This window comes from Rhinolophus sinicus, chromosome 14, assembly GCF_057876585.1.
Source record: "Rhinolophus sinicus isolate RSI-liver-muscle chromosome 14, RSI-T2T, whole genome shotgun sequence".
NCBI classification, from domain to species: domain Eukaryota; kingdom Metazoa; phylum Chordata; class Mammalia; order Chiroptera; family Rhinolophidae; genus Rhinolophus; species Rhinolophus sinicus.
In genome coordinates this window covers 153707012-153734599 of record NC_142514.1, presented here as the reverse complement: position 1 = coordinate 153734599, position 27588 = coordinate 153707012, and the positions used below count along the sequence as shown (strand labels likewise).

At 37.7% G+C, this 27588-nt stretch overlaps 1 protein-coding gene and 2 pseudogenes across 2 annotated transcripts; 2 read left to right on the top strand and 1 right to left on the bottom strand.

The window, feature by feature from the left end:
• Nucleotides 1–1913: 1913 nt before the first annotated feature.
• LOC109436413 (L-lactate dehydrogenase C chain) lies at nucleotides 1914–27460 on the bottom strand. Of its 2 annotated transcripts, none has more exons than XM_088791689.1 (8): nucleotides 23986–27460; nucleotides 23562–23696; nucleotides 21670–21787; nucleotides 15394–15567; nucleotides 9173–9346; nucleotides 6835–6952; nucleotides 4642–4765; nucleotides 1914–2489 (listed from the first exon to the last, which is right to left on the bottom strand). In XM_088791689.1, exons 2-8 carry the CDS (start codon nucleotides 23685–23687, stop codon nucleotides 2325–2327), a joined length of 999 nt encoding a protein of 332 aa, XP_088647815.1. In that variant the 5' UTR covers nucleotides 23688–23696; nucleotides 23986–27460; the 3' UTR covers nucleotides 1914–2324. The 2 variants fall into 2 exon arrangements, with proteins under 2 accessions (XP_088647815.1, XP_088647816.1); XM_088791690.1 differs by having other exon boundaries at nucleotides 24006–27460.
• On the top strand, nucleotides 2549–4624 carry LOC109436398 (WW domain-binding protein 2 pseudogene; annotated as a pseudogene).
• LOC141572496 (mitochondrial import receptor subunit TOM7 homolog pseudogene) lies at nucleotides 15646–17581 on the top strand (annotated as a pseudogene).
• Nucleotides 27461–27588: the final 128 nt, after the last annotated feature.

Genomic DNA, 27588 nt, shown 5'->3' with positions numbered 1-27588 from the left:
CTGGAGGTACAGCAGGCACATTGAAATAGTGGGCCTCAGCTATCAAAATTGTTCCCAGAACGCATCCAGCGGAGAGCCCAAGTACATTTATTTCTAACCAAACCATGTCTAGATGTATCCAATTAGGGCTTGACACTTGATTGGGAATTTTTCACTTTTTACCACCCACAAATGTGAGCTGAAGTAGAAAAAATAAAATTTTTAAACTCCTCTATGCAACAGAGATTTTTAAATAAGATGAAACCCTAAGAATTGGATCAGTGCAGTGCTGATAACCATTTCTACAAGAAGAGAAAGCTCAATTCATTACTTATGAAGTCCTTAAGTGTAGATCCAAAGTTCCCCTATCTTCCCTTAGTCTGGTATAAATGAAGGTTTCTACCTCTCTTCTCCCACCACATTCTACCTAATTGTTTTCTAACTCATTTATGAATTGTAATACATAATACACATCTGACAATTTATTTATGTTTCCCATAACTCCCTTAAATTATTTGTGGAATCATGGAATGATTATATTTATTGTATTATAATATTTATTGTATTATATATGTATATATAATATATATATGTATATACCTGTATGTATGTATATATATTTGTGTGTATATACAAGTATATGTATTTGTATATGTAAATCAAAAGCAGCACGTGCACTTCTACCCTGGGCACCAAGAGGGAGCTACCAATTGACTGTGAACTGTGGTCACACAGCAGCCTAGCTGTTTGTCCCCCCCAACCTTTCCCTAAGGAAAGAAGTTGTGGGATTATGCCTCTCTGGGGTTGAGTTTATAATATCTTGAGTCTCTCCATTTGGTCTTCAAGAGAAGGGTCTGTGGTCAACGACGAGTAAGATTCCTCGTGGGAGGGACAACTCAAGCCAGACGGGACCTCGTTGAGACCCCAATGAGCTGTTATAAGAAATAATAGGAGACAGCCTTGCCCCTCCTTCCTCTTGTTCTTGTGGGAAGCTGCTGCTTGCCTCTGCTACTCCCTCTCACCTTATTGTGAGAGAGGCCCATTAGAGCGATAAGATCAAGCTCTTTCTGCTCAGCTCATAGGACAGTTTCACTGCGAGAGACTCTCTCCCCCAGGGTGGTGCACACTGCACCTTCGTCATCTTGGGACGACATGCTTCGGCTGCTTTGGGACAAATAATTGGGTATTGAAATCATTTTTTTGAAATGGTGTAAGAGTTTCACAGACCCTGCCTCTAATCATGTGATGTTCATTGTTTGTAATCAATAAATACTGTCAGTGACCCGATTCGGGGCTCCAGTCTCTTGAGGCTGCGAGTCCCTTGGTCCTCTGTGATTTAACTGTATATGAGTCTCTGTCTCTTTATTATAGTTTAACCCTCGCCGCCTCCCTTGCCTTCCCACGGCTTGTGTTGTGCAGGTCGCAACATGAACAAGCATTCATCAATAATCAATTAGTTGGGGGGGCTGGCCAAGTGGCTCAGGTGGTTGGAGCTCCATGCTCCTAACTCCGAAGGCTGCTGGTTCGATTCCCACATGGGCCAGTGGTCTCTCAACCACAAGATTGCCAGTTCAATTCCTCAAGTCCCGCAAGGGATGGTGGGCTGTGCCCCCTGCAACTAAGATTGAACACGGCACCTTGAGCTGAGCTGCCACTGAGCTCCTGGATGGCTCAGTTGTTTGGAGTGTGGGCTCTCAACCACAAGATTTCTGATTCAACTCTTCAACTCCTGCAAGGAATGGTGGGCTGTGCCCCCTGCAACTAGAAATGGCAACTGGACCTGGAGCTGAGCTGCGCCCTCCACAACTAAGACTGAAAGGACAACAACTTGACTTGGAAAAAAGGCCTGGAAGTACACTGTTCGCCAATAAAGTCCTGTTCCCCTTCCCCAATAAAATCTTAAAAAAAAAAAAAAAAAAGTATTTGATAAAGATTACACATAGACATATAAAGTGAATATGTTGGTGCCCTAAAGAAATCACAAGATGAAATGTCAATACTAGAAAAACTGCTTGTTGTTTTATGAGAAGAATCATAAGTTCTATATTACAATGGATTGTTATACATATTCTACTAAACCTGAAGGCAACTCATATATATGACATCCCTCAGAAGTGTAACATATCTGTACAAGTTGGGTATCATTAGAATAGAACTATAAGAGATTCATAAAGAGGAGAAATGTCTTTACTATTTCCTTTTTCTAGCCTTGAGAGACTGGAGTTACACTATAGGTCTTCAATGTTTTCTTTATTTTTTTACAGATCAGATTAAAATGCTTTCAAAATGTAAAATATACAGTATGTTATCTTCTGTTCTATAAAACACTGGAACATTAGAAGACTTTAAAATACCAGGTCTTTTTGGACATTCCAAAGTGTGTCAGCACTCTTCGTGAAAAGGGCCTGCTCCTCATTATTCAAATGAACTTTCACAATATCTGAGACACCATTTTGCCCCAAGATACAAGGGATACTGAGAAAGATTTCTTCTTTTATTCCATATAAGCCCTAAAAGGCAAAATTGGGTTATTATTTAGTAACCTGATATGGAAACGCAGCTATGCAAGAGAGCTTCAGAATAAGAGTACCCTGGGAGGCTATGGAGTACGAATGAATCGCTCGGAAAGTGGTGGAGTGATCGTCAACAATACCAAGAGCATCTAGTGTCCTAGGACCACGTGGAACTTATGTTCCGTGACATGAATAACGTGCCAGAAGCCTCAAAGGGCCCAAGAAAGGCCCTGTCTACTCTACCCCGTACTGGGCCGTTCTCCTGTCCAAGGGAAGGGATGCCATGCAGGCCTTCAGATCATTTTATCTGCTGAAGAACTGTGAAGTCAAGCAGTCCATGTTTAAATACATCAAGGTAATAGTCAAGTCGGAAGCAGGAAGTGGCTAGAAAGGCTGTGCTTGAGATAAGTTGACCTTTACGTCAGAGGGCACCACTGAGTTTGGACAACAGATGTTACAGGTGGCATCTCAAGCCTCCAGAGGTGAGGCCTCCTATGGGTATGGGTCTTCTCTCATGCGCAGGAAGGCCCCCACCAGTTGCCAGTGGAATACACCCCTGTCTTCCTGGCGACTTCTGTCCACCACCCCACCTGACTTCTATCCTCGACCTCCCACGATAGACAGGCCCACTGAACTTCCAGCCAACAGCTCTAATGTTCCCTCCACTCCCGCAGCTGAATCCAGGGCCTCAGCAGCAGCTGCCAGAGACCATGAAAACCTGGGCAACCCACACACTGCCCGTGTGCCCAGACACAAGCCTCTGCCTCCTCCTGTCCCCAGTGCACTCCTCATGCCTCCCCCCTCTCACCACTCATTGGTCTTTCCTTCCCCACGCCTTGGGGGTGAGTCTAGGGTTGGAGGAGGCGATGGGAAGATCTTGTTCTTCCTCCCGGTCTGATTATAAAGTTACCAGGAACTAGCATTCATGGAATGGAGAGGTCCCTTGACTCTGGAGGGGTGACTCCCAGCTCCCATGATAGCTCCCAGCCCACAGGCATTACTCAGCCCAGTTTCCCCCTCCTCTCACCATTTCTGGGGCTCTCCTGAGGAGCTCAGGGTGTACCCCTTGATTCTGTCTCGCTCCCTAGTCACCCACAAAGGGACGCTGGCCACCTGCCCGACTGAAGACCAGCTCCCTCATTTTGGAGCCACTTTGAGCTCCATTACACCAGTCACACGTCTTCCTTCCTCACTCTAACCTGGTCTGCGCCTCGTCATGGAAAGCCACTGCTGCACCAGACTGTCAGCCCACATTCCACTCCCAGCCAGGCTCCAGCTCCAGTTAACTCACCTTCCCGTCCTTTTCCTGTGCTTGGTCATTCTGTTGCCACCTCTGTGTAACTTTTGAAGCTTTAACATGAGCTTCCAGGGGTTGGGTGGCATCAGGACCAAGGCCACTGTGGCAGGGGAAGAAAGCCCTCTGCTTCCCTGCCAGTGTTTTGGTAATTGGTTTCCCTCTACTTTCTCTGTCTCTCTTCCTTCTGGAAGGAGCTCCTCAGACTAGAACTGAAGAATGCCTGTTCATTCCATCATGCCATTTGGGGGCTGCTGGGTAGGCTGGAAAACAAGGCCCCTGGGCCCCTCGGCCTGGCTTGGCCTGTCCCTATGTGCTGACCACCATCCCCTGCCGCCATCCCCTCAGCCTACACTCTTCCTTTCGGTGGCCTGACCTGCTTGCTTCTCCAGCTTCACCATGAACTTCCCTTTGCTCCCTTTGCTCTCTGCCTTGCAACAGCTAACCTTTTTTTCAGATCGTCAAGTGTTCTCTACTTGTATCTACCTCAGATCCTCTGCACGTGTGTTCCTGCTGCTTGGAATGTTAGTCCAGCCTTTCAAATGCACTCCTACTCATTACTCAGATTAGGTCACACTTTACTTCCTTGGGAAGACTTCCCTACCCACCACCCATGCCCCCTTCTTCCCAGAGTAGCACTTTTTAGTTTTTCATCACAGCACTTAAAATTTATTATATATTTTCTTTTGTAATAGTCTTATTAAGTCAATTTCTTTCATTAAATTCTAGGGGGTCAGAGTCTGTCTATTTTGTTCCCCATTATAACCTCACTAACTTGCCTAATGCCTGGTGCATAGTAAGGACTCAGCAAATACTAAGGGAAAGATGATAAATGAAGATTCAGTTTAAGCCTACCTTAACCAGAGTGGAAACTGGATGCACTTTCCTAAGATTTTTCAAAATTGATCCTACCAGATCTGTCACAGATAGGCCAACAGCCCAAGAAGTATAGCCCTTCATCTTGATAACCTCATAGGCACTGCAGTTGTAGAAAGTAAGACAATCAAATGAACGAGAAGTCCACTTAGAGAAAACAGTATTTTTCAAGCATTCATTTTGAAACCACCTACATGTCAATACCACTCTATTAAAATTTTTTCAGAGATTTCTTCTAGAAATTAGTTATGAATAGGTAAAACAGGTTTCTATACTACTCTCATGAACTTCATTATTCACTTTAAGTAATAATTCATCCTTCTTTTATAATAAAGGTAGAATACTAGGGCATATCCAACACTCAAGATGAAACTAGTTTTAAACTTTTTGTATTGTTGCTTAAATATCCAAACATAGAATCTGATCACCTTTAAAGTTAGTATATACATCTTGCTAACCACTTAAAATTGTTACTAGGGTACAATGTATATAATTTAAGCCATGTGCAGATATTTTTTTCCTAAGAATATATCATTACATCAATAATATATGGAAATACAGGAAAATGTTCATGATACATTTTCAAAGGAAATAGCACAGTCCTAAACGTGCAATTTCTTATCTTAGTCTTGTAAAAAAATATAATACATTTTTATAGGAACTTTAGAACTGCATCAATCCACCAAGTTATTAACACTATTTTTGAGTGACAGGCTAATGGGTGAGATTATCTTCTTTATGCTTTCTTGAATTTTGTTTTCTATAATAAATATGTATTATATTTTTGCACTGCCACCAACAAAGATCTCAGGATTAGACTGACAGTCAAACTCAAAGGACAAAGAGGTTTTAACATAGCACTGAGTTTATTTAGTTTTGAGAAAAGGATCCAGGAAACACAAAATGTACAGCATCATTATTTGTATCCGGTGGTCCTGCAACCACCTATGCACAGTTTCAAGACGCTGGGACACACTTGGTTGCAAAAGGTAAGACTGATGTGTCAATGGACCACCTCAGCACATGCAGTTGTAAAACAGTGTAGCACATACAATTATGTTTAGTACATAAAAATTGATAATGATAATAAATGACTATGTTACTAGTTTATGTATTTCCTATTCTTTTTGTCATTATTTTAGAGTGTACTCTTTCTACTTATTTAACAAAAAAAGTTTGCTGTAAAACAATATGCCATGTGATGCCAGCAGTGCCTCATACATCTTATATTCACGTCTCTTGATTGCATCATTTTCTCTTGTGCTTGATTTGATCTCATGTTCATTTGTATAGTACCATGCTGTACAGGCTTGTAGCCTGGAGGCAACTGGCGATTGATATATAACAAGAAGGCACTTAGAAAATGAAAACTTACTCATTATCACCTTGTTATATTGTGTGCCTTTTCAGTGTCTGCCCTAATTCTCACACGTCTGCAGAGTTGTTATCATAAATACACTACACTAAGCTTGAGCTTTTATAAATTTAATATTCCAGTTTAGAATATCCAAAAGTGACTTTTTAGTTCTGTAACTTCTACTAGCATGTAACTTGACTGAAGCACGAAGGAGCATCGTGTGTGCTGTCAAGGCTGATGCACACGGAGTGAAGACACTTCATTTATAAGGGAAACCTAGTTACCATCTGATGATCTGCATCAGCTTCTTGTTTTTTTCATCAAACCATTTGATGAACATTTAAGTTCTAGGCGCTGTTCTAAGCATTTTACATGTATTAACTCACTCTTCATAACAGCCCTCTAAGGTAGGCTCTATTATTATCCCCATTTTAAAGAGTTGGAAACTGAGCTTTTTACATAAATAACGTCCCAATATCACACCTCTAATAAATGGTGGAACCATGTTCCAAACCTGGGCAACCTGATTCCGAAGTCCATGCTCATAACCACTTGCTAAATTACCCTCAAACACATAGTTCTCGTGAAGTCCATTTTCTTTTTGAAAAATGTTCCCCAAATTAAGCTCTGCAAAATAGAAGTCTAAATTCGAGGATTTTCAGGCAGGTAGAGTTATTTAAATCACAAAAAGCATAGATCAACTATATATTTTTGCCTGTGAAATTTGTTCCTAAGACTGATTATAAGAACATTAAGATAAAGCTACAAAAAAAAAAAAAAAAAAGAACATTAAGAAATTGAATTAGTACTATTACCTTTCAACAACTTGTCTGTGGATATTTTTCCATTGGTCTGTGTCTGAATCAGTTCCTAAGTTAGGATCTAGAGTCTTCAGAGCAACACCAGCAACATTCACCCCACTCCATAAGGGCACTAAAAAGAAATATATCTTAGAATGAATGCTTCTTCTTAGTACTGCATCAGTTGTTCTAGTTTAGTAATTTTTTTAATAAAGTTAGGTTACTACCTATTACCATATATAAAAATAAGTTTCAAATGGACAAAAAAGGGAAATATAAAAAATAAAATTATAAGTGTTAGAAAAACATGTAGTAGGATTTATTTATAATTATGTGGTACACAAGGCATTTTAAAGCAAGGTACAAGAACAGAATCCACAAAGAAAAGAATGGTTGAAAAAAGATAAAATAACTGTCAATCTAGAATCAATCTTATATCCAGTTAAACAGTCACTCAAGAATGAGGTGAAACTAAAACACCTTCCCATAAACAACACTGAAATGATATACTTCAGGAAGAAAAAACTGAAGGAGTTAGATACAGGAAATAAGACAAGCAATAAAATCGGCAAACATGTTCATAAATAAAAACAGCTATTGAGTATTCAAATAATAATAATTATAACCAGTTTGGGAATATAAAAACAGGATGAACCAGAAAAGTGGTTAATAATTACATATATGATAGAAAGAGAGTGATTAAATTTAAAGCATTCCAAGGTCTTTGTGTTCCAAAGAAGAAAAAAGACCCTAATAATTTTTAATTAAATTTATTGGGGTGACATTGGTTAAAATTATATAGGTTTCAAGTGTACAATTCTATAGTACATCATCTGTATATCGCATTGTGTGTTCACCACCCAAAGTCAAACCTCCTTCCATCACCATATACTTGACCCCCTGTACCCTTTTCTACCTCGCTCTCTTCCCCATTCCCTCTGGTAACCACTGAACTGCTGTCTATGAGTTTTTGCTTGTTTATTTGTCTTGTATATTTGTTGCTTTCAGTTTTACATCCCGCATAATGAGTTAAACATATGGTTCTTGACTTTTTCTGTCTGACTTATTTTGCATAGCATGATATTCTCAAGATCCATCCATGTCACTGCAAATGACAATATTTCATTTTTTTCTTATGGCTGAGTAATATTCCATTGTATATATGTACCATATCTTCTTTATACAATCATCTATTGAAGGACACTTCAGTTATTTCCATGTCTTGGCCACCGAAGACACTAATTACTTTGAAGTCAAGTATGAATGCTAAAAATTTATAGGTAACCTCTTACAAAGTGAGCGTATCATCCAAAGTAATGGAGGAAATTAAAGAAAGTTTAATCAATCCAACAAAAAGCAGAAAAAGAGAAAAGAAACAAAAATCTCACTAAATAGAATACTAGATATATTCAAATCAATACTAATCAGAATACACTGCTTTGTTTTAAAATAAAACAATAGAATACTAAATGTGAGAAATTAAAACATATTTGGGGAAATTCTTTTTAATGACTTTCAGGAAGCCAACAGGGTCAAACTAAGGCACTAATCAAAGAAGTATTTGTCCAAATCAAATCTAAAGTATTTATTATACTATGACTTGTGTAGTATAAAGGAAAGAGAAAGGCTCATTAAATATTTTGAATATACAAATGAATGACTGAATGACGAAACGGTCCCTATTCTCAGTGAGTTTATTGCCACTACGGAAATAAGATTTATACATATGACACAATTAGAGAACACCGTAAGAAGTATAAAGTTCTAATTGTGCAGCAGAGCTTAAATGTTTAAGTTCAGAAAAGAAAAAGGTTGGTATGGTCTAAGTAATAGTTTAAATTAGATATTATAGAAATTTATTTATATGAAAGTCTAGAATAAATAAATCTATAGAGTCAGAAAGTAGCAGTTACTTGGGGTTAGGGTGGGGGTGAGTGCAGAAGTAGGAGTTTCTTTTTGGAGTGATGAAAATGTTCTTTAATTAGATGGTGGTGATGACTGCACAACTCTGTGAATATACTAAAAGCCAGTGACTTATACACTTTAAATGGGTGAATTTTATAGTATATGAATTATATCTTAATAACGTTATTTTAAAAATAACAATAAATGGAAGTGCTCCAGATAAAAGAAACACTCATTGACTTTTAAAACAGCTATATGCTCTATGCACAATTTTATGATGCAAAAGACTGAAAGTAAAGGAATAGAAAAGCATAGATATACTGGGGAAATACCAATAAAACAAAAGTTGCACAGCTATATTAATATAAAAAAGAATAGACTTCAAAGAAAATAAGCATCATTACAGATAAGAAGTGTGATTACATAATGATACTAGGTTTATACTTACCGCTAGAATCACCATGTTCTCCAACAATCCAACCATGGCAGCTAACGGGATGGACACCCAACTTCTCTCCAATTAGGTAACGGAAACGTGCAGAGTCTAGATTACAACCACTTCCAATTACACGAGTGGCAGGTAAACCACTTAGCTTCCAGACCACATACGTCAAAATATCCACTAGGAAGAACAATCTCTTGTAAGAAAATGATTTATAGTAACTTCCTTTTACAATTTACTTTTCTGAATAGTTCAATTTTCTACAGTCAAATACAGATTCATTACAGAGTTCAAAGTGAAGCAAATCAGCAAAGAAATATGGATAATCTCTCACATAGGTTTTAAAAGGCTAAATTATTCACTATCAGAATTTTAAAACAAATTCTCACTTGAGATAATGTATGTGCTTATCTGAATATTTAATAATCAGTCAGTTAATTCTACCTCTCAGATTGCCTACATTTTCCTTTTTTTTAAAACACTTTTATTTATTTTTAGTGTGTATTTCTGGGACCCATCAGCTCCAAGACAAGTAGTTGTTTCAGTCTAGTTGTGGAGGGCACAGCTCTCAGTGGTCCATGTGGGGATCGAACCTGCAACCTTGTTGTTAAGAGCATCACGCTCTAACCAACTGAGCTAACCAGCCACCTCCACCTACATTTTCCTTTCCATCACCACATCTTCACCTAAACTATCAGCATCTCCTACCTAGAATAAGGCCACATGCATCCCCAGGGTTGTATGCAGGTGTGTGCATGCTTGGGTGAAACATGAGAGGATCCTAAGCTCTAGCTCTGTCTGACCTTGAGGTGCTGTACAAGCAGGAAATGAAGGGTAAGGCACAGTTGTAAACTGGCTGAGTGTTGAAGGCATGCCCCAACATGCACATAGAGCCCCCCAGCAAAGACTAGGAGATACTTTTTCGTTCAACATTTAAGGCAAATTCTGTTCAATCACTAGCTGATCACTAAACAAACAGAAAACAAAGATATCTGTGGCCATGCACAACAAAGAACACAGATTTTACAGAATTAGTTCATAAAAGTCACAAAACAAACAATTACAACAAGCATCAACAAAAATAAACCCTGGGAGGGAAGAATTTGATTTCTTACAGTTTTCATATTATAATTTTTTAAATGTCTAGTTTTCAACAAAAAATTATGAGACATGAAACAAAACAAGAAAGTATGGACCATACAATGGAAGCAAAGCAGTAGAAACTATCCCTAAGGAAGCCCAAATATTATACAACTAACCAATCTTCAAGTCCACTGATTCTTTCTTCTGCCTTCTGAATTTGCTCTTGAAACCCTCTACTAAATTTTCATTTCACTTAACTTTTCAACGTAAGAATTTCTATTTAGTTCCTTTTTATAATTTCTATCTATGTATTTACTAATAATATTCACTATTTGGCAAGACATCAGTCTCACATTTCCTTTACTTCTTCATACATGGTTTGCTTTACCTCTTTACACATATTTTTTTTAAGTAGTTGATTTAAAGGATTTGTCTGGTAAATCTTTGTTCAATGACTCTGGCTACAACTTCCAGAATGATGTGAATACAAGTGGTGAAATCTGGCATCTTTGTCTTACCTGATCTTGGGGGGGAGAAACCTTTCAGTCTTTCACCACTGAGTATGATGCTAGCCGTGGGTTTTTCATAAATATCTTTTATCAGGTTGAAAAAATTTTCTTCTATGCATAGTTTACTGAGAGATTCTTTTTAAAAATCATGATTGGGTGTTGAATTTTGTTGAATGCTATTTCTGTACCTATTAACTCTTTTATCATTATATATTATTCTTTTTTGCCTCTAATAATAATTTTTGTGTTGAAGTCTAATTGCTCTGATAATCAGCATAGTGATTCCAGCTTTATTTTGGTTCCTATGTGTGTGTGAATTATCTTTTTCCATCCTTTTACTTTTACAACTTATTTGTGTCTTTATGGGTTAAATAAAATGTATTATTTTAAAAAAAATTAGCTATATTTCTATACACTATCAATGAACAATCCAAAAAGGAAAACAAGAAAATTCAATTTATAGTATTGAAAATAATAAAACACTTAGGAATAAATTTAACCAAGGAAGTGAAAGACTTGTACACTGAAAACAACAAAACATTGCCAAAAAAGTTTAAAGAAGACATAAAGAAATGGAAACACATCCCATGTTTATGGGTTAGAAAAATTACAATTGTTAATATGGCAATACTCCCCAAAGTGATTTACAGATTTGATTCAATTCCTATCAAAATTCCAAAGGCCTTTTTTTTTTTTTTGCAGAACTAGAAAAACCAGTCCTAAAATACATTCAAAATCACAAGGGGACCTGAGTGAAAACAATCTTTAAAGAGAAGAATAAAGCTGAAGGACTCATACTTCCTGATTTCAAAACTGACTCCATAGCTGGAGTCATAGTTTTGATGACTTCCAGTCATCAAAACAGAATGATATTGGCATAAGAACAGACATATCAATCAATGGATTAGAACTGAAGGACCAGAAATAAACTCACTAATCTATGATCAATTGATTTTTAGACAAGGGTGATAAGACCATTCATTGGAGAAAGAATAATCTCTTCAACAAATGTTGTTGGGACAAATGGCTATCCACATGCGAAAGAATGAAGCTTGACCTCATGCCATATACAAAGTTAATTCAAAATGGATCAAAGTTCTAAATATGAGAGCCGGAAACATAAAGGTAAATCTTCATAACCTGGGATTTGGCAATGATTTCTTAGGTATGATACCAAAATTACAAGTAACAAAAGAAAAAACAGATAAATTGGACTTCATTAAAATTAAACATTTTGGGGCATCAAAGTACACTATCAAGAGAGTTAAAAGACAACCCACAAAATGGGAGAGTATATTTGTAAATCATGTATCTGATAACTGTTTTGTACCCAGAATATATAAAGAACTCTTATTACTCAATGACCAAAAGACAAACAACCTAATTAAAAATAAGCAAAGAACTTGAATAGACATTTCTCCAAAGAAGATATACAAATGGCCAACAGCATTGAAAAGATATGCAATGCAATTAAGCACTAGGGAAATGCAAATTAAAACCACAATAAGATGTCACTTCACATCCACTAGAATAGTTCAAATAAAAATGTGGAAAATAACATGAGTATTGGTGGGAAGAACTGGAACATTTATAACTGCTGGTGGGAATGTAAAATAGTACAGCCACTGTGGAAAGCAGTTTGGCAGTTACTCACTAATCAAACATAAAATTGCCATATAACTCAGTATTTCTACTCCTAGGTATATACCCAAAAGAATTGAAAACAGGTGGTCAAACAAAAATTTGTACATAAATGCTCACAGCAGCATTATCCACAATAGCCAAAAGGTAGAAACAACTCAAATGTCCATCAACTGCTGAATGGTAAATGAAATATGGTATATCTATACAGTGTAATATTATTCAATCACAAAAAGGAATGAAGTACTAATGCATGCTGCAATATGGATGAACCTTGAAAACATTATTAAGTGAAAGAAGCCAGACACAAATATTGTATAACCCCATTTATATTAAATACCCAGATTAGGCAAATCCATAGACACAGAAAGCAAAAAAAGGGGGATTGCCAGGGAATGAAGAGAGGAGTTAATGTGAAGTGACTTTTTAATGGGTACAGAGTTTCCATTTGGGGTGATGAAAAATCTGGGCTCTACACAGTGGTAGTGGTTGAACAAAATAAAATATACTTAATGCCACTGGATTACACACTTTAAAATGGTTAAAATGGTACATTTCATATCATGTAATTTTGCCACAATTAAAAAACAGACTTTAAAATTATTCCTAAAGACAAAGACTTTATATAATGATAAAGGGGTCAATAGATGCAGAAAAAAGCATTTGACAAAATTTAACACCCATACATGATTTTAAAAACTCTCCACAATTATGAGGAGAAGGGAATTTCTAGAAAAACACACATTAAACATCATACTCAATGATGAAAGACTGAATGCCTTCCCCGTAAGATAAGGAAATAGGCAAGCATGTCACTGTCAGCACTTGTGTGAGGGTATCATGGACACAAGCTAGTAATACCAGAGTATCATGTAGTGTTTATTGGGGGAAATCTTAGAAGCAGAGAAGTAGGGCGCCATACTATGCACACTGAACTCTCATTACGCTACAGCATAGGTTAGGCACAGATCTTCTACATACCAAATGGCCAAGTACGAAGTAGCCTCCCTTGGCGGGCAAGCAGGATGTTCTCTTGAAACTCTTCCCAGTACAAGAATGAGCCCCACCACCACACTGTGTTACATAGCTATATGTTAGCTTTGGAGGGGGAAGGGAACCCCTAGTTTCCTTAAGTAACAAAAAATTTATTAGAGGATAGCTGGGTCCATGAACAATGGTAAGGAGTATGCATTTTCAGAGCCAAGGTCTACCTACGGAGGGCCCTGGAAAGCACCTTGCATGCCAGGAATGCTAACATCAGCTTCAGACCTTGCTGTCTCTCCACATGCTGGCTTTGATAAGCTACCAAAGGAGGGAGAAAATGAGCCTCCAGGGTGATTCAGATTTGTCTCTCATTACTACCTCTATTCACTATTGTACTGAAAGTCCTAACCTGTGAAATGAGGCAAGAAAATAAAAAGGTATTCAAATTGGAAAGGAAGAATTAAAACTAGTTAAACCGTGTTTACAGATAACATAATGATGTAAAGACCTAAGAATTTAAAGAGATTTACTAGACTTAATAAGTGAATTTAGCAATGTTTCAAAATACAAGCTCAATATGTAAAAACCAATAGTATTTCTATACACTAACAATAAACAATTGAAATGAAATGTAAATAACAACTCCTTTCATAATAACATAAAAAATATGAAATATTTAGGGGTATTTGGTGAGGATGTGGAGGAAAGGGAACCCTTGTGCACTGTTGGTGGGAATGTAAACTGGTGCAGCCACTATGGAAAACAGCATGGAGGTTCCTCAAAAAATTAAGAATAGAGCTACCACATTACCCAGTAATCCCGCTTCTGGGTATACGAGTATATATACACACAATGTAATATTTAGCTACAAAAAAGAAGGAAATCCTGCCATTTGTGACAACATGGATGGACCTTGAAGACATTTTGCTATGAAATAAGTCTGACAGAGAAAGACAAATATTGTATGATGTCACTTACATATGGAATCTAAAAAAACTGAATTCATAGAAACAGAGTACAATGGTGGGGTGGCCGGATGGCTCAGTTGGTTAGTGCGCGAGCTCTCAACAACAAGGTTGCCAGTTCAATTCCCTCATGGGATGGTGGGCTGCGCCCCCTGCAACTAAAGGCTGAAAAACGGCGACTGGACCTGGAGCTGAGCTGCACCCTCCACAACTAGATTGAAGGACGACTTGCAGCTGATGGGCCTGGAGAAACACACTTCTCCCCAATATTCCCCAATAAAATTAAAAAAAAAAAAGTACAATGGTGGTTGTCAGGGGAGGGGGGATAATGGGGAGATGTCAGTCAAAGGATAAACTTAAAATTCCAGATATAAGATACATAAATTCTCAGGATCTAATATACAGTACTGGTGACTATAGTTAACAACGTATCTGAAAGTTGCTAAGAGAATAAATTTTAAATGTTCTCACCACTATAAAGAAATCGTACTTACTGCTGGTCTTCTGTATCTAAAGGTTTTGTATCTGCAGATTCAATCAACTGAACGCATATAAAAAATATTTGGGGGAAAAAATCCAGAAAGTTCCAAAAATCAAAACTTGAGTTTACCACACACTGAGCACTATGCCGAATCCACGCAAATGAAGTAACATGTAGGCATACCCTACTGTAGACTATATGCAAATATAGGTTATATGCAACTACTACTCCATTTTATATAAGGGACTTGACCATCCGAGAATTTTGGTATCCATGGGGGTCCTGGAACCAATCCCCCAAGAATACCAAGGGATGACTCTATGAGGTGACGGAGGTGTTAACTAACCCTACAGTGGTAATCATTTTGTAATATGTCAGTGTACACCTTAAGCTTACATGTGGCAATTCTATTTCAATAAAGCTGGAAAAAACTCATATTGTATACTTTGAATGAATGCAGCTTATTGTACATAAATGTTACCTCAATTAAGTTGTTTTTTTTTTTTAAAGGAATGTTATGGAAAGACCATCCCTTATGCAGTTAAAGGGAAGAAAAAGACTCACCTGGATTTGAAACAATAATCATCTTACAGTCAGGACTATGATGGACTAGGGCAGGAATGATTGATTTCATGATATTCACATTACGTTGAACCAGGGAAAGACGAGTTTCCCCTTTCTGCTGCCGTGCACCTGCTGTGATAATAATTAATTTGGAGTTTGCAGATACACTGTAATCTAAAAGGAAAACAAAAGACAATATTTACATCAAGACTGCCATAATCATCGTGCCTTAATTCTTTAAAAGTCTATTGTATGACCTTGTTATTAAAGTGCTCATATACCTTCATGTCTGGCATTTGGAGATGAACAGACTTTCCATGTAGTATTCTGGATATTAGAGGATAAATGGACAAAAACCCTTGTAACTTCTCCAGAATCACCTCTCCACAGTTCAAATTATTTGAAATATTATTACACCCAAATACTATTCTCTTTAGTGAATTTTTATAGCATTACTGAATTACTGCCTATAATTCTCAAACAGTCCTTACATATATAGTGCCTTATATTCTCTTTCCATGGTTATGTCATATTTATACCCCTAATTTGATCATAAGATCCATTATAACAGGTTCTGATCTAATCTTCCTCCCTTTCTTTCATAAATATCTTAGCACCTTCTATGTTTCAGGCACTTGAGGTCTGCATTAACTATTGTACAGATGAGAAAATGTAAAACATCTGTGGATAATCAGTGACATTCCATTGCTCACTATACTTATTTTCCAAATGCTCTATTGTGAACTATATCATTTATTTAGAAGAATGTATAAGAAATACATGTTCAATTTTTTAAATATTAAGGTTAACAACTTGGTAAAAATCACACAAATTAACAGACATCCCCAGTATCTTAGAAGCCCGTGGCCCCTAACACATCCTTTATACTCAGAAGTTACCGACCATTCTCGAGTGGTGAAAATCACAACCGTACCTTAAAAAAAGAGATTGAGAGATTACTTTCGATTTCTGTGGTTAGGTAAGAGTTTATGGAAGGTGAACGTCAAACAAGTTCTTTAAGCAAGAGTGAGTGGACTGTGTGCAGAGAGAGAAGAGAGCTTCCTCTTGTAGATCTTTTACTTGATAGAAGGGAGAAATAATTTCTCAGATTAATGTGAAACATGTCAGCCTAAAAGTGCCATCTTTCTAAGTTTGTCTTTTTAATTAAAATTTTTACTGGAGCAGGAAAACTTTTTGTGTATATTATCAGGTAAGAGTTCAATTTTATTTCTTTCCATGAAAATAACCATTGCCATAACAAAAAACAATTTTATAAGTAAGTCCACAAATTTCCCAATGACCTGTAATATCAGTGTTACACAACCATTTTTTGTGTGTCTCTGCACTCAGTTAATGTAGCTTTATAATACGTCTTGATATCTGGTAAAGCAAGTTCTCACCACCTCCTTATTGTTCAAGAGTGTCTTGTTGACAGGCACAGCCCAGGCTGTTACCATGGTGAAGCTGAGCGCAGAGGTCAAGCAGAGGATGCCTCAGCTCAAGTGTGGCAAGTTTGCTATCCACTGGAGCTTTATTCTGCTCATGAGTTACAAGGGGTTCAAGAGGGGTGCAGATCCTGGAATCCCTGAATCAACTGTCCTAGGCCTAGATAAAAGACTATTTGGTCATCTGGATTTAGAAGCAATCAATGGACAGGAACAACATGGAAGGTTTCCGCTCCAGCTGAGATAAGACATGGGACATCATTCAGACATTCACCAGCTGGGTGGCACCAGGTTCTTACTACACAGATGCATCTGGGGCAGAGTGGAAACTCTATTGACTTATGATAAACTGTATCAAAATAAAGTATTTTAACAATGTTTTATAAAAGCATCTTGTCTATTCTCAGACCTTTGAATTTCTGATGAATTTTAGAATTAGTTTACCATGTACAACAACAACGAAGTCTGTTTTGTTGTGATTGCCAATAATCTATAATCAACATGGGAAGAATGGACAGCTTACAATATTGAGACTTCTATGAACAAGGCATATTTCTTCATTCGCTTAGATATTTTTCAATGAGGTTGTATTATTTTCTGTCTAAAAGCTCTTAGACATGTCTTATTAGAATTATTCCCAGGTACTTCCTGCTTTTGAGGATTTTGTAAATATCAGTTTTAAATTTTTTTGCCTGTTTTTGACAGGAATATAATGGTTTGTTAATTAATAACTTGCGTCTGACATCCTTGATTCACTCTTACTCAGTTCTATATGTTGTCCCTCTTCTTATATTTGTTTTCCTTATCTTCTTTTTGATTCACTGGGTATGTTTTTCTAAATTTTACTTCTTTCCCTTTGCTAATGTGGAGGTTACACACTGTTCCTATTCCTTAAAGGTTGTCACAGAACTTACAACATGCATATGTAACTTATCAAAGTCCAAAGTTGATCATCGCCTTTCCCTCTTCCCTAATGATTGGGGAATTTAGAATATTACATCATTTAGCACTACCACCTCTCACCCCCAGGTTTATATGCTACAGTTTATTTTTTTTTTTTTTTAAGATTTTATTGGGGAAGGGGTACAGGACTTTATTGGGGAACTGTGTGTACTTCCAGGCCTTTTTTTTCCAAGTCAAGTTGTTGTCCTTTCAATCTTAGTTGTGGAGGGTGCAGCTCAGCTTCAAGTTGTTGTCTTTTCAGTCTTAGTTGTGGAGGGCGCAGCTCAGCTCCAGGTCCAGTTGCCGTTGCTAGTTGCAGGGGGCGCAGCCCACCATCCTTTGCAGGAGTCGAACTGCAACTTTGTGGTTGAGAGCCCACTGGGCCATGTGGGAATCAAACCGGCAGCCTTTGGAGTTAGAAGCATGGAGCTCTAACCGCCTGAGCCACCGGGCCGGCCCCACAGTTTATTTTTTTAATCCCTTAAGACATTGTAGTCTTACATACAACTGATGTATATTTAGATTTGTCCTCATTTTTGCCATTTTCTGTGCTTTCTGTCCCTTGCATCTCAGACCTTGTAACCGATGATAACTATCTCAGTTTGAAAATGTCTATTTCACCATTATTCTTGAAAGATATTTTACAGGATACAGACTTTAGACTGACATTCTCTCTCAGCACATTAGCAGTATCATTCCATTGTCATCCGTTGTCACTGCTGCAATTGATAAGTCAGTCTGTCATCCTTTCTCTTTTCTGTAGGTAATGTGTCTTGTGACCATTTTTTCTTCTCTTTGCCTTTACTGTTCTCTAATGTCACAAAAATGTGTCTAGGTGGTCCTTCTTGAAATTATTTGGCTTGAATTTGGTTGATGTTTTTCATCAATTCTCAAATATGCCCAATCGTAATCCTCTGCCCCATTCACTTTTCTAATTAGATGTACATTACACTTTAGCACTCTACCCTCCAAGATTCTTAACCTGTCCTATTTTCCACTTCTTGCTATTTTCTGGGTAATTGCCTTAGACTCACCACTTCTCTCTTTAAATGTGTTTGCTCTATTAGTAAATCCATTAATTGAGTTTCACTTCATTCTCTTACATATTTGTATGTTATATTTGTTTTTTTTTGTTTTTTTTTAAGACTTTATTGGGGAACAGTGTGTACTTCCAGGACTTTTTTTTTTTCCCAAGTCAAGTTGTTGTCCTTTCAATCTTAGTTGTGGAGGGCGCCATTCAGCTTCAAGTTGTCCTTTCAGTCTTAGTTGTGGAGGGCGCAGCTCAGCTCCAGGTCCAGTTGCCGTTGCTAGTTGCAGGGGGCGCAGCCCACCATCCCTTGCGGGAGTGAACCGGCAACCTTGTGGTTGAGAGAACGCGCTCCAACCAACTGAGCCATCTGGGAGCTCAGCTGCAGCTCAGCTCAAGGTGCTGTGTTCAATTTTAGTTGCAAGGGGCGCTGCCCACCATCCCTTGCAGGAGTCGAGGAATCGAACTGGCATCCCTGTGGTTGAGAGCCCGCGCTCCAACCAACTGAGCCATCCGGGAGCTCAGCGGCAACTCAGCTCAAGGTGCCGGGTTCAATCTTAGTTGCAGGGGGCTGAGCCCACCATCCCTTGCGGGAGTCGAGGAATTGAACTGGCAACCTTGTGGTTGAGAGCCCACTGGCCCATGTGGGAATCGAACTGGCAGCCTTCGGAGTCAGGAGCACGGAGCTCCAACCGCCTGAGCCACCAGGCTGGTCAAAAGAGTCATCTTACATCTGAAGACTGCTTGATATTTTTCGGAATTCAAATAAGCTTATTTAGAGCTTATAGCTCAAAATCCTTAGCAACAATTTCCCCCCTTTACTAAGCATCTGAGACACTCAATTTTACTTGCAGTCCCCAAAGGTAGGAAGGAAATCATTTCTAGGTCATCTTTACATTAAGGAATTGACAAACTAAGGCCAGCAAGCCAAATCTCGTCCACTATTTTTGTAAATAAAGTCCTACTTAAGTACACATTCACTTACTTAAGTACTGTCGATGGCTGCTTTCAGTCTACACCTGCAGAGCTGAGGAGTTCTGACAGTGACCGCATAGCCCACAAAGCCTAAAATATTAACTATCTGACCCTTTCTAGAAAAAGTTTATTGATCTCTGGTGTAATCCATTGGAGTCCAGCTTTATGGGATTATCTCCTATGCAACACCCCAAGTATGGCTGTCTCCAGTCTCCTAAGTCCTGTGAGGTAGCGAAAAACAAAATTGAAATTCACGAGGTTTGGCTATTGCTACCGAGTGAAAACTAGCTACAGTGCTCTGCTTAACTCTCTACTGACTGCTATGAAAATGTCTCACTTTGTTAAGAGCATATGAATTCTTTCAGGATATCTTTTTCTTTCACATTTTATGAAGGAGTTTTTCTTATTTATAGCAAAACAATTGATCCAGATAGGGCATCTGCCATATTACTAGAAATGAAAGGCTGAATGGTTTTTAAAGTATTTTAATACAGTAATAGCTCTTTTAAGTTGACTCCACTTAACCAACTGAGTAGATTAACTGATGTGAACCATACTGATGCCAAGGCACACTGAACACTCTCAACTCGTGGGCTTCGATCTAGTATGTGTGTGTGCTTCTGCTCATTAGTGCTGCATATCAAGAATGTTTATGCCCAAACATTATTTGTGCCAGTCATATCTATTAATTATATGACGTGAATCACTAAATATAAGTGTGAAAAAAAATGCCCAGTAAACACTACATTCAGGATTGAGATATGAACAGATGTTACAGCCAGATCGTATCAACTGAACTGACAATGTTTCACTTCTTTTGCTGGGTGTTGGATACACTGATGCTTATTATACTTAAACTATTTATATTTCAAATATCTCATAATGTTTTAAAATAATTGTTTCTATGAAAATTAAGTTGAATGCCTTGAAAAGACATTAAAAACAAGTTGTTTAAAAGTTGTCCTTTTAGGTGCAAGAGACATAAAAATAAAGGAAAACCATAACAATTTAGTAGAGTTTTGTGATCAAATTGCTTCATGAGTATCTTTAAATTAACTGTAGTATTTTAAAGAAATTGAAATGATCACTACTGCTGTGCTTTTAAAAAGATACTGCAAAACTCCAATCAGCTGAGCCACACTAAAAGGCTTTGCCCTACAATCAGAAAATTAGTAAATGAACTTCTAATCTAAGTACATTTACATGTTTTAGGTCAATATACAATGTTTATGATGGTTCTTTCTAACAGCATATTTATATTAAGTAACCACCTTCAGTTCTAATCATGTTAGATAAAAGGGCTTCTAGTACAACTACATCTGTTGAATCAAACTACCAGAGTGCGCTATCCACTTTAGTGTATGATAAAATAATTATTTTTCCTAATTCTCTGAGGCTTCTTAGTTGGTCAAGACATGACGCTAATGATAATGGAGACAAGCTCTCCATTTCCTGTTCTATAACCTCACACTATATCTTGAAACCTGATCCTCTATAAACACAAAAAAGAAAACCAGGTTAAAGAGTACAGATAAATATATCAATAATATTTTTAAAAACTATTCAAGTTTGCATATCCTTCAGGCAATCTATAAGACAGACGGTAAGTTTAAAAAGTATTTATATAATGTCAGTTATGTAAAATAAACAGAGAAAAAGGAAATATGGTATTAGAAGAGATTTAAATATTTCTTTATACTTTTGTGTATTCACCAAATTTTCTCCAACGAGAATGAAATGTTCTTTAAAAAAAAATAAAACTAACTAACCTTTTAAACTATATGTTCTAATGATAATGGTCCTATTTTTAATTCTTATTTATCAGTTTGGTAAAATTCATTGCTTTTTCTAAAACTCTGAAAATAACTTTATAAAACTAAAATTAACCTTTTCCAGAGATAATCTTGGGAGTATGAAAGAAAAGACTGCCATGCTGAAGATCCATCATTTCTCCCTTCAATTTGTCTTCCACGACATCAACAAGGGCGAGTTCATCAGTCAAATCCTAAAATACATGAAAATTCTGAATAAAATGTTCTGGAAAATGTTCCTATTTTAGTTTTAATAGAATAAGAAAAAATTTTGTATGACTATTTTATAATCAAAGGATAGTTATATTTTTAATAGATAAAAATGGCAGTTTTTGAATATGCTTAGAGTGACCAACTGGCTTTGCTTCTTGTCATCTTCCTTTGCAGGTTTCCAAACATTGTCCAAATAATATAGTAAAATCTTTAAGAGCACAGGATCTGTGTCCATATTGCCAAGGTTTGAATACTGGTCCCTTAATTTACCAGCCATTTGACCATGGGTAACGTACTTAACATCCGTGCTTCAATATTCTCATTTATAAATGGAGATAACAGTACCTACCTCCTAAGGTTGTTATAAAGATTAAATAATACCTTTAAAATATTTAGCGAAGCAAAAGACTTGTACACTGAAAACTACCAAACGTTGCTGAAACAAATGAAAGAAGACACAAATAAATGGAAAGACACCCCAAGTTCACGGATTGGAAGACTTACTATTGTTAACATGTTAATATTACCCAAAGTGATCTACAGATGTAATTCAACCCCTATCAAAATCCCAATGGCATTTTTTTTGAAGAAATACAAGAGTACATTCTAAAATGTACATGGAATCTCAAGGGACTCTGAATAGCCAAAATAATCTTGAAAAATAACAAACTTAAGAGGTTTCATGCGTCCCAATTTCAAAACAAAGCTACAGTGATCAAAAACAGTGTGGTAATGGAACAAAGACAGACAGATACAGCAATGGAACAGAATAGAGAGCCTAGAAATAAACTCTCATGTTTATGGTCAAATGATTTTTGACAAGGGTGCCAGGCCCATTCAATGGGGGAAAGGACAGTCTTTTCAATAAATGGTATATTTACACACAAAAGAATGAAGTTGGACCGTTTACCTTACACCATATACAAAGTTAACTCAAAATAGGTCAAAGATCTAAATGTAAGATCTACAATTATAAAACTCTTATAAGAAAACATAGAGGAAAAGCTTCATGACATTGGATTTGGCAATGATTTTTTTTGCTATGACACCAAAGCACAGGCAACAAAAGTAAAAATGATAAATTTAACTACATTAAAATAAAAAACATCCATGCATCAAAGGACACAATCAACACAGTAAAAGAAAACCCACAGAATGGGAGAAAATATTTGAAAATCATGTATCTGGGAAACAGTTAACATCTAGAATATAAAAAGAACTACAACTGAACAACGACGAATAACCTGATTTTAAAACGGGCAAAGGATTTAATACACATTTCTTCAAAGATTTACAAATGGCCAATGAGCACATGAAAAGATGCTCTGGAAATACAAAGGAAAATTAAAGAACTTCCATTTTTATTTTATTAAATTTGGTATTTTTTGTTTTACAATGAGCATGTAATACTTACACAATTAAAAAAAATTTTAAAGTATAAGCCATCGGGAAACATGATTTTTACCTATTGCACTTCAAGGAAGGCAATTCATGGATCATTTCAACAGAAAATGTTATAATATTCAACAAAATAATCCCATCAAACGTGCAACCTACGAATAAATTTAAAATAGTCTATCAATGCCCGACACATGGTAAACTCCCAATAAATGTTTTTTAAATTGTGTCAAAATCTGAGAAGAGTATACATATTTGCTGTCAAGGGATTAGCCCTGCAACCCCGAATTCAACATCTACAAGGCCTAAAAGTGCTTACTTGATTTTCAGCCACAGGATGGCCGTATTACCCCTTACCTTCAGTAAGATACAAATAGCACAAGACATGCCTACAGCACCAGCTCCAACAATGGTGATCTTCCGCTGGGAGAGTTTGTCATCCTCAACTAGATTCTCAATAAGCTGCTCCTTGACCGTTGACATTTTGAGAACCTGCTAGGGATAATGCAATTTCAGTGGAGTCCAACTCCCTAAATTAATCACTGTCATACCTACCCGATGTACCTAACCACACTTAACACCTAAGAAACTACCTCTTTGAGTTTGCAGAAAGTTGGAGCGAGGGGGTTGGGGGGAAGCCAAGGGAAGAATTTCCCGGTGTGGAGAAGTAGATCAAGGACCAGGCAGTCGATCTATCAGTAGTAGGGGTTGGGACACCAACGGGCGTTTTGATTTCTCCCTGCCTCCAGCTACCATTTTCGCCCCAGTACCAGATGCTCACAAATGCTCTGTGTGGCGCACCTCGGTAGAGAAAGCCCCAAAGCGCAGCAATCCGCCTTTGACGAAGATGTTTTACAACAGTAACCCCAGGAAAAAAACCCAGCAGCAACCGTTGCCGAGGTGCGAAGCCGGGCGACGGTTACGCTCCGCCCGTCACGTACGCACGTTCCCACACGTCAACACGTTCCCATCACGTCAGCACGCGGGCGCCGCCCCTGGCCGACCCAGGCGCAAGCGCATTGGCAAATGCTTGTCCTCTGGGTGTGAGCGGGTTCTTAGGGTACCTGCGGTTACATCGTCATGTCTGTGAAGAATTCTAGGTGAACTTCAAGAGTGGGCGTGCAAGAAAGGATATTGGAGTGTTGCTTCACTTCCTTCAGCCGGCGTAGGCCTGGGACTAATTTTAGGGCCGTGTCTTCTATGGAGACTCTACTACCACCCTGCCAGGCTCGAGGCCCCCATGGCCAAGAACCCTGCTGGGAGCACTTCCTATTCTTTGGGTGGTGCCAGCTTAAAAAACCAACCTGCAGAAATTGCTTCCAAATCCTGAGGCGAGACCGCAGATGGGCAGCTAGTTTGTACCGACCTAACTTGCCTCTTTCGGAGAGGGCATGCTACAGGGAGCTGAGCCCCGAGGATGAAAAGGAATTTAAGTAAAGGGTGGACTTGGGAATGACCGACCTTACTTTGAGGAACGTACTTTTTGATGCATTTATCACCCCCTTGTGCAAGCATTCATTTGCAGGACTTTAAAAAATTACTATTAAGCTTTGAAGCTTCAGGACCGAGTAATGAGATATTTTTCAAATTTCTCTTGTGAGAACAGAGGATAGTAATGCAAAGAAAAGGCCACGTCTAGTTTTCTAAGGGTGACTGTAATTTATGACAAGAATTGATTTATGACTCACACAAGGGGACACAGCCTCCTCTGTCATCTTTTGTCATTTGAATCCTTTTCAAAATCTAAAAGGTAATTCGTTTTCTGTATCAAAGTCTATAATTGGTTTGTTTTTAATGTAGTTCAGATCATGCAATAACCCTGCTTAAAGCCATTCAGTAGCTTTCCGTTAAACTTAAAATAACCAGTTTTTTACAACCTAAAAGACGTTGAAAATTTGACCTCCTTCTAGCCCTAACTTCATCTGAAAACACTCTCACCTCACTCTCAGCTTTTGACAGCTTTTTCTTGGCTTAGGACTTTTTGCTCCTCCCTATAACTGGAAGGTTTTTCCCCAACCCTTCTCAAAGTCAATTCCTCATTTGCAGTTTGAGCATAAATGTCACTTCCTCTAGCTTTCCTTGACCAATGTGTCAACTACCACCACCTCCCTAACAAATTTCCTGTTTCTCTTAACGGCATTTTCACAACCTACTACCAGCCCCAAGCAAGAGGTTCCTGGTAGTCAGGAGTGGCAGCTGCTGTTGGCCCTGTAATACCACTTACTTGTGTGCCTCCTGCCACAGCTCCCTGCCTTTGTACCTCCTTTCCCACAGGGCAGAGACAGGGACAATGCTACCTGGGTGACCTCCAAATTCAAGCTCTACACCTGCCTCATGCCCCTGGTGGCAGAAGGAGGTATCATCTTGGTAGTTACCAAACTCCTGCTCTAAGAGGCTCTCCATTCATACCTGCCCAAGGCACAGGGACATTGGCAGGCACTTGACATGCTCCGCTTGAGTGGGTTCTCTGGGTGACTGCAAACCAAGCTAACTTACCATTTTACTTTATTGCAGCAATGTAAATACAGGAGAGTTAAGATTTGCTTTGTATATTCCAACATCTACCAAAGTGTAGGCACACATCCAGAATTTGAAAGAACATAGCTTTGAAGTCCTGATAGTTTTAGTATTTTGTCAACATAGGCTTTAGTGGAAAAAGAAAATCTATATATCTATATCTATGTATATTAATATGTAGACATAGGCCTTTCCATCTATTATGTATGGAAGCAAGACCATGTTCTAAACATCCCATTTGCTTCTCCCACTAATTGGCAACTTGCATGAGGTGGGGCTTAATCCACTTCCCAAGATACTAAGACTAAAATGAGATCAGATTCCATTCAAGACTCAGGGCTCCTTGCAGAGTTGGCCTATTCCTTGTCTGGGGGAAGATATAAGATAAACCTGGAACGCATATTGTGCCAGAAAGCAAGGAAGCAAGATTAAATCTGAACATTTATGAAAGATTAGTTTAATAAATCTTTCTCTTAAGCATTATTTTCCAGTCATTTTGGTGTTGACTTGTTGTATCGAGTAATATGCAATTAATAAATGTAAATATTTTGTAAAAAAGGCTGAAGGTGCCTCAACTTACAAAAGACTAAGTACCCATTTCTTTATTGGGTAACTTAAAAGTCCTTAGATAGTGGTGACAGTGCACAACTATGTGAATCCACAGGATTGAACACTTTAGTAAGAGTCAATTTTATGGTATATAAATTGTATCTTAAGGCTGTTTTTTTTTTTTAAAGCCTATAGGGAAGCAAATCTTTTCTCTGTCAAGACTATGTAGGTCAGTCTTGTCCTTTTACATTTGAGACACACTAAAAAAAAAATTATGACAACAAAGTTGTTCTATAGTTAACCTCAAGAAGTACGGTTTTTAGGCCTGGATAAGGGTCATAGTTATAGAAATATTCAGAAAACTTTGTAGTAGACAGCCACTAGGACTATTTCATTTAAATTTATTAAGTATAGCAGCCCCCCTTATCCAGTTTCACTTTCCACGGTTTCAGTTACTCTGCAGTCTGAAAATATTAAATGGAAAATTCCAAGAATAAATGATTCACAAGTTTTAAATTGAACACTGAATAAGATGAAATCTTGCGCCATCCTGCTCCCTCCTACCTGGGCCGTGAATCATTCCTTTGTCCAGCTTATGCACGTGGTAGTATATACTCCCTGCACATCACTCAGTAGCCATCTGTTATCAGATCAACTGTTGCGATATCACAATGCTAGTGTTCAAGTAACCCTTAGTTTACTTAATAATGCCACATTCACATAACTTGTATTACGGTTATAATTGTTCTATTATTAATCTCTTCCTGCACCTAACTTATAAACTTTATCTTAGGTATACATGTATGGGAAAAAACAGCACATACAGGGTTTGGTACTATCTGACGTTACAGGCATCCACTGGGGGGACTTGGAATATTTCCCTCATAGATAAGGGGAGGACTACTATACCATTGTTACTGACCTCCTGAGACTGTAAGTTCTTAAAAATCTGTGTCCCTTATAGCGGTCAAGTACCACTGCTTATGTTAGGTTGGCAAATATTTTTCATATTTGTGTATAGAATGTTACATACACGAATTGTAGGGTACCAATTATGATTAGCACTATTACAAAGTTATCTCATATAATACCTGGGGGTTTAGTGTATTAAAACAATTATAACGGAAATGGTACCAAAACAACCTAGCCAGTCTAGTCATACCCTTAATATATTAACTCATGTTAAACCAAAGTCTAATCATCAGTAATCAGTATCCATTAAAAAAGTCATTGCTGGTTTGTCCAAGAATAACCTAAGGGCTCCCAATAATGTAATGAATAAATAGCAGTTTTATGACGTTATATCTTAAAATAATAA

What these genes read in the sequence shown, in the direction of transcription:
- LOC109436413 (XM_088791689.1), bottom strand. Translation starts at nt 23,687, where the DNA reads ATGTCAACGGTCAAGGAGCAGCTTATTGAGAATCTAGTTGAGGATGAC. An exon ending in AGAACATGGTGATTCTAGCG is followed by an intron (nt 6,953 to 9,172) that starts GTAAGTATAAAC and finishes ATTTCTTTTTAG; the next exon opens with TGCCCTTATGGAGTGGGGTG. An exon ending in CAGTTTCCACTCTGGTTAAG is followed by an intron (nt 2,490 to 4,641) that starts GTAGGCTTAAAC and finishes TTTGCCTTTTAG; the next exon opens with GGCTTATATGGAATAAAAGA.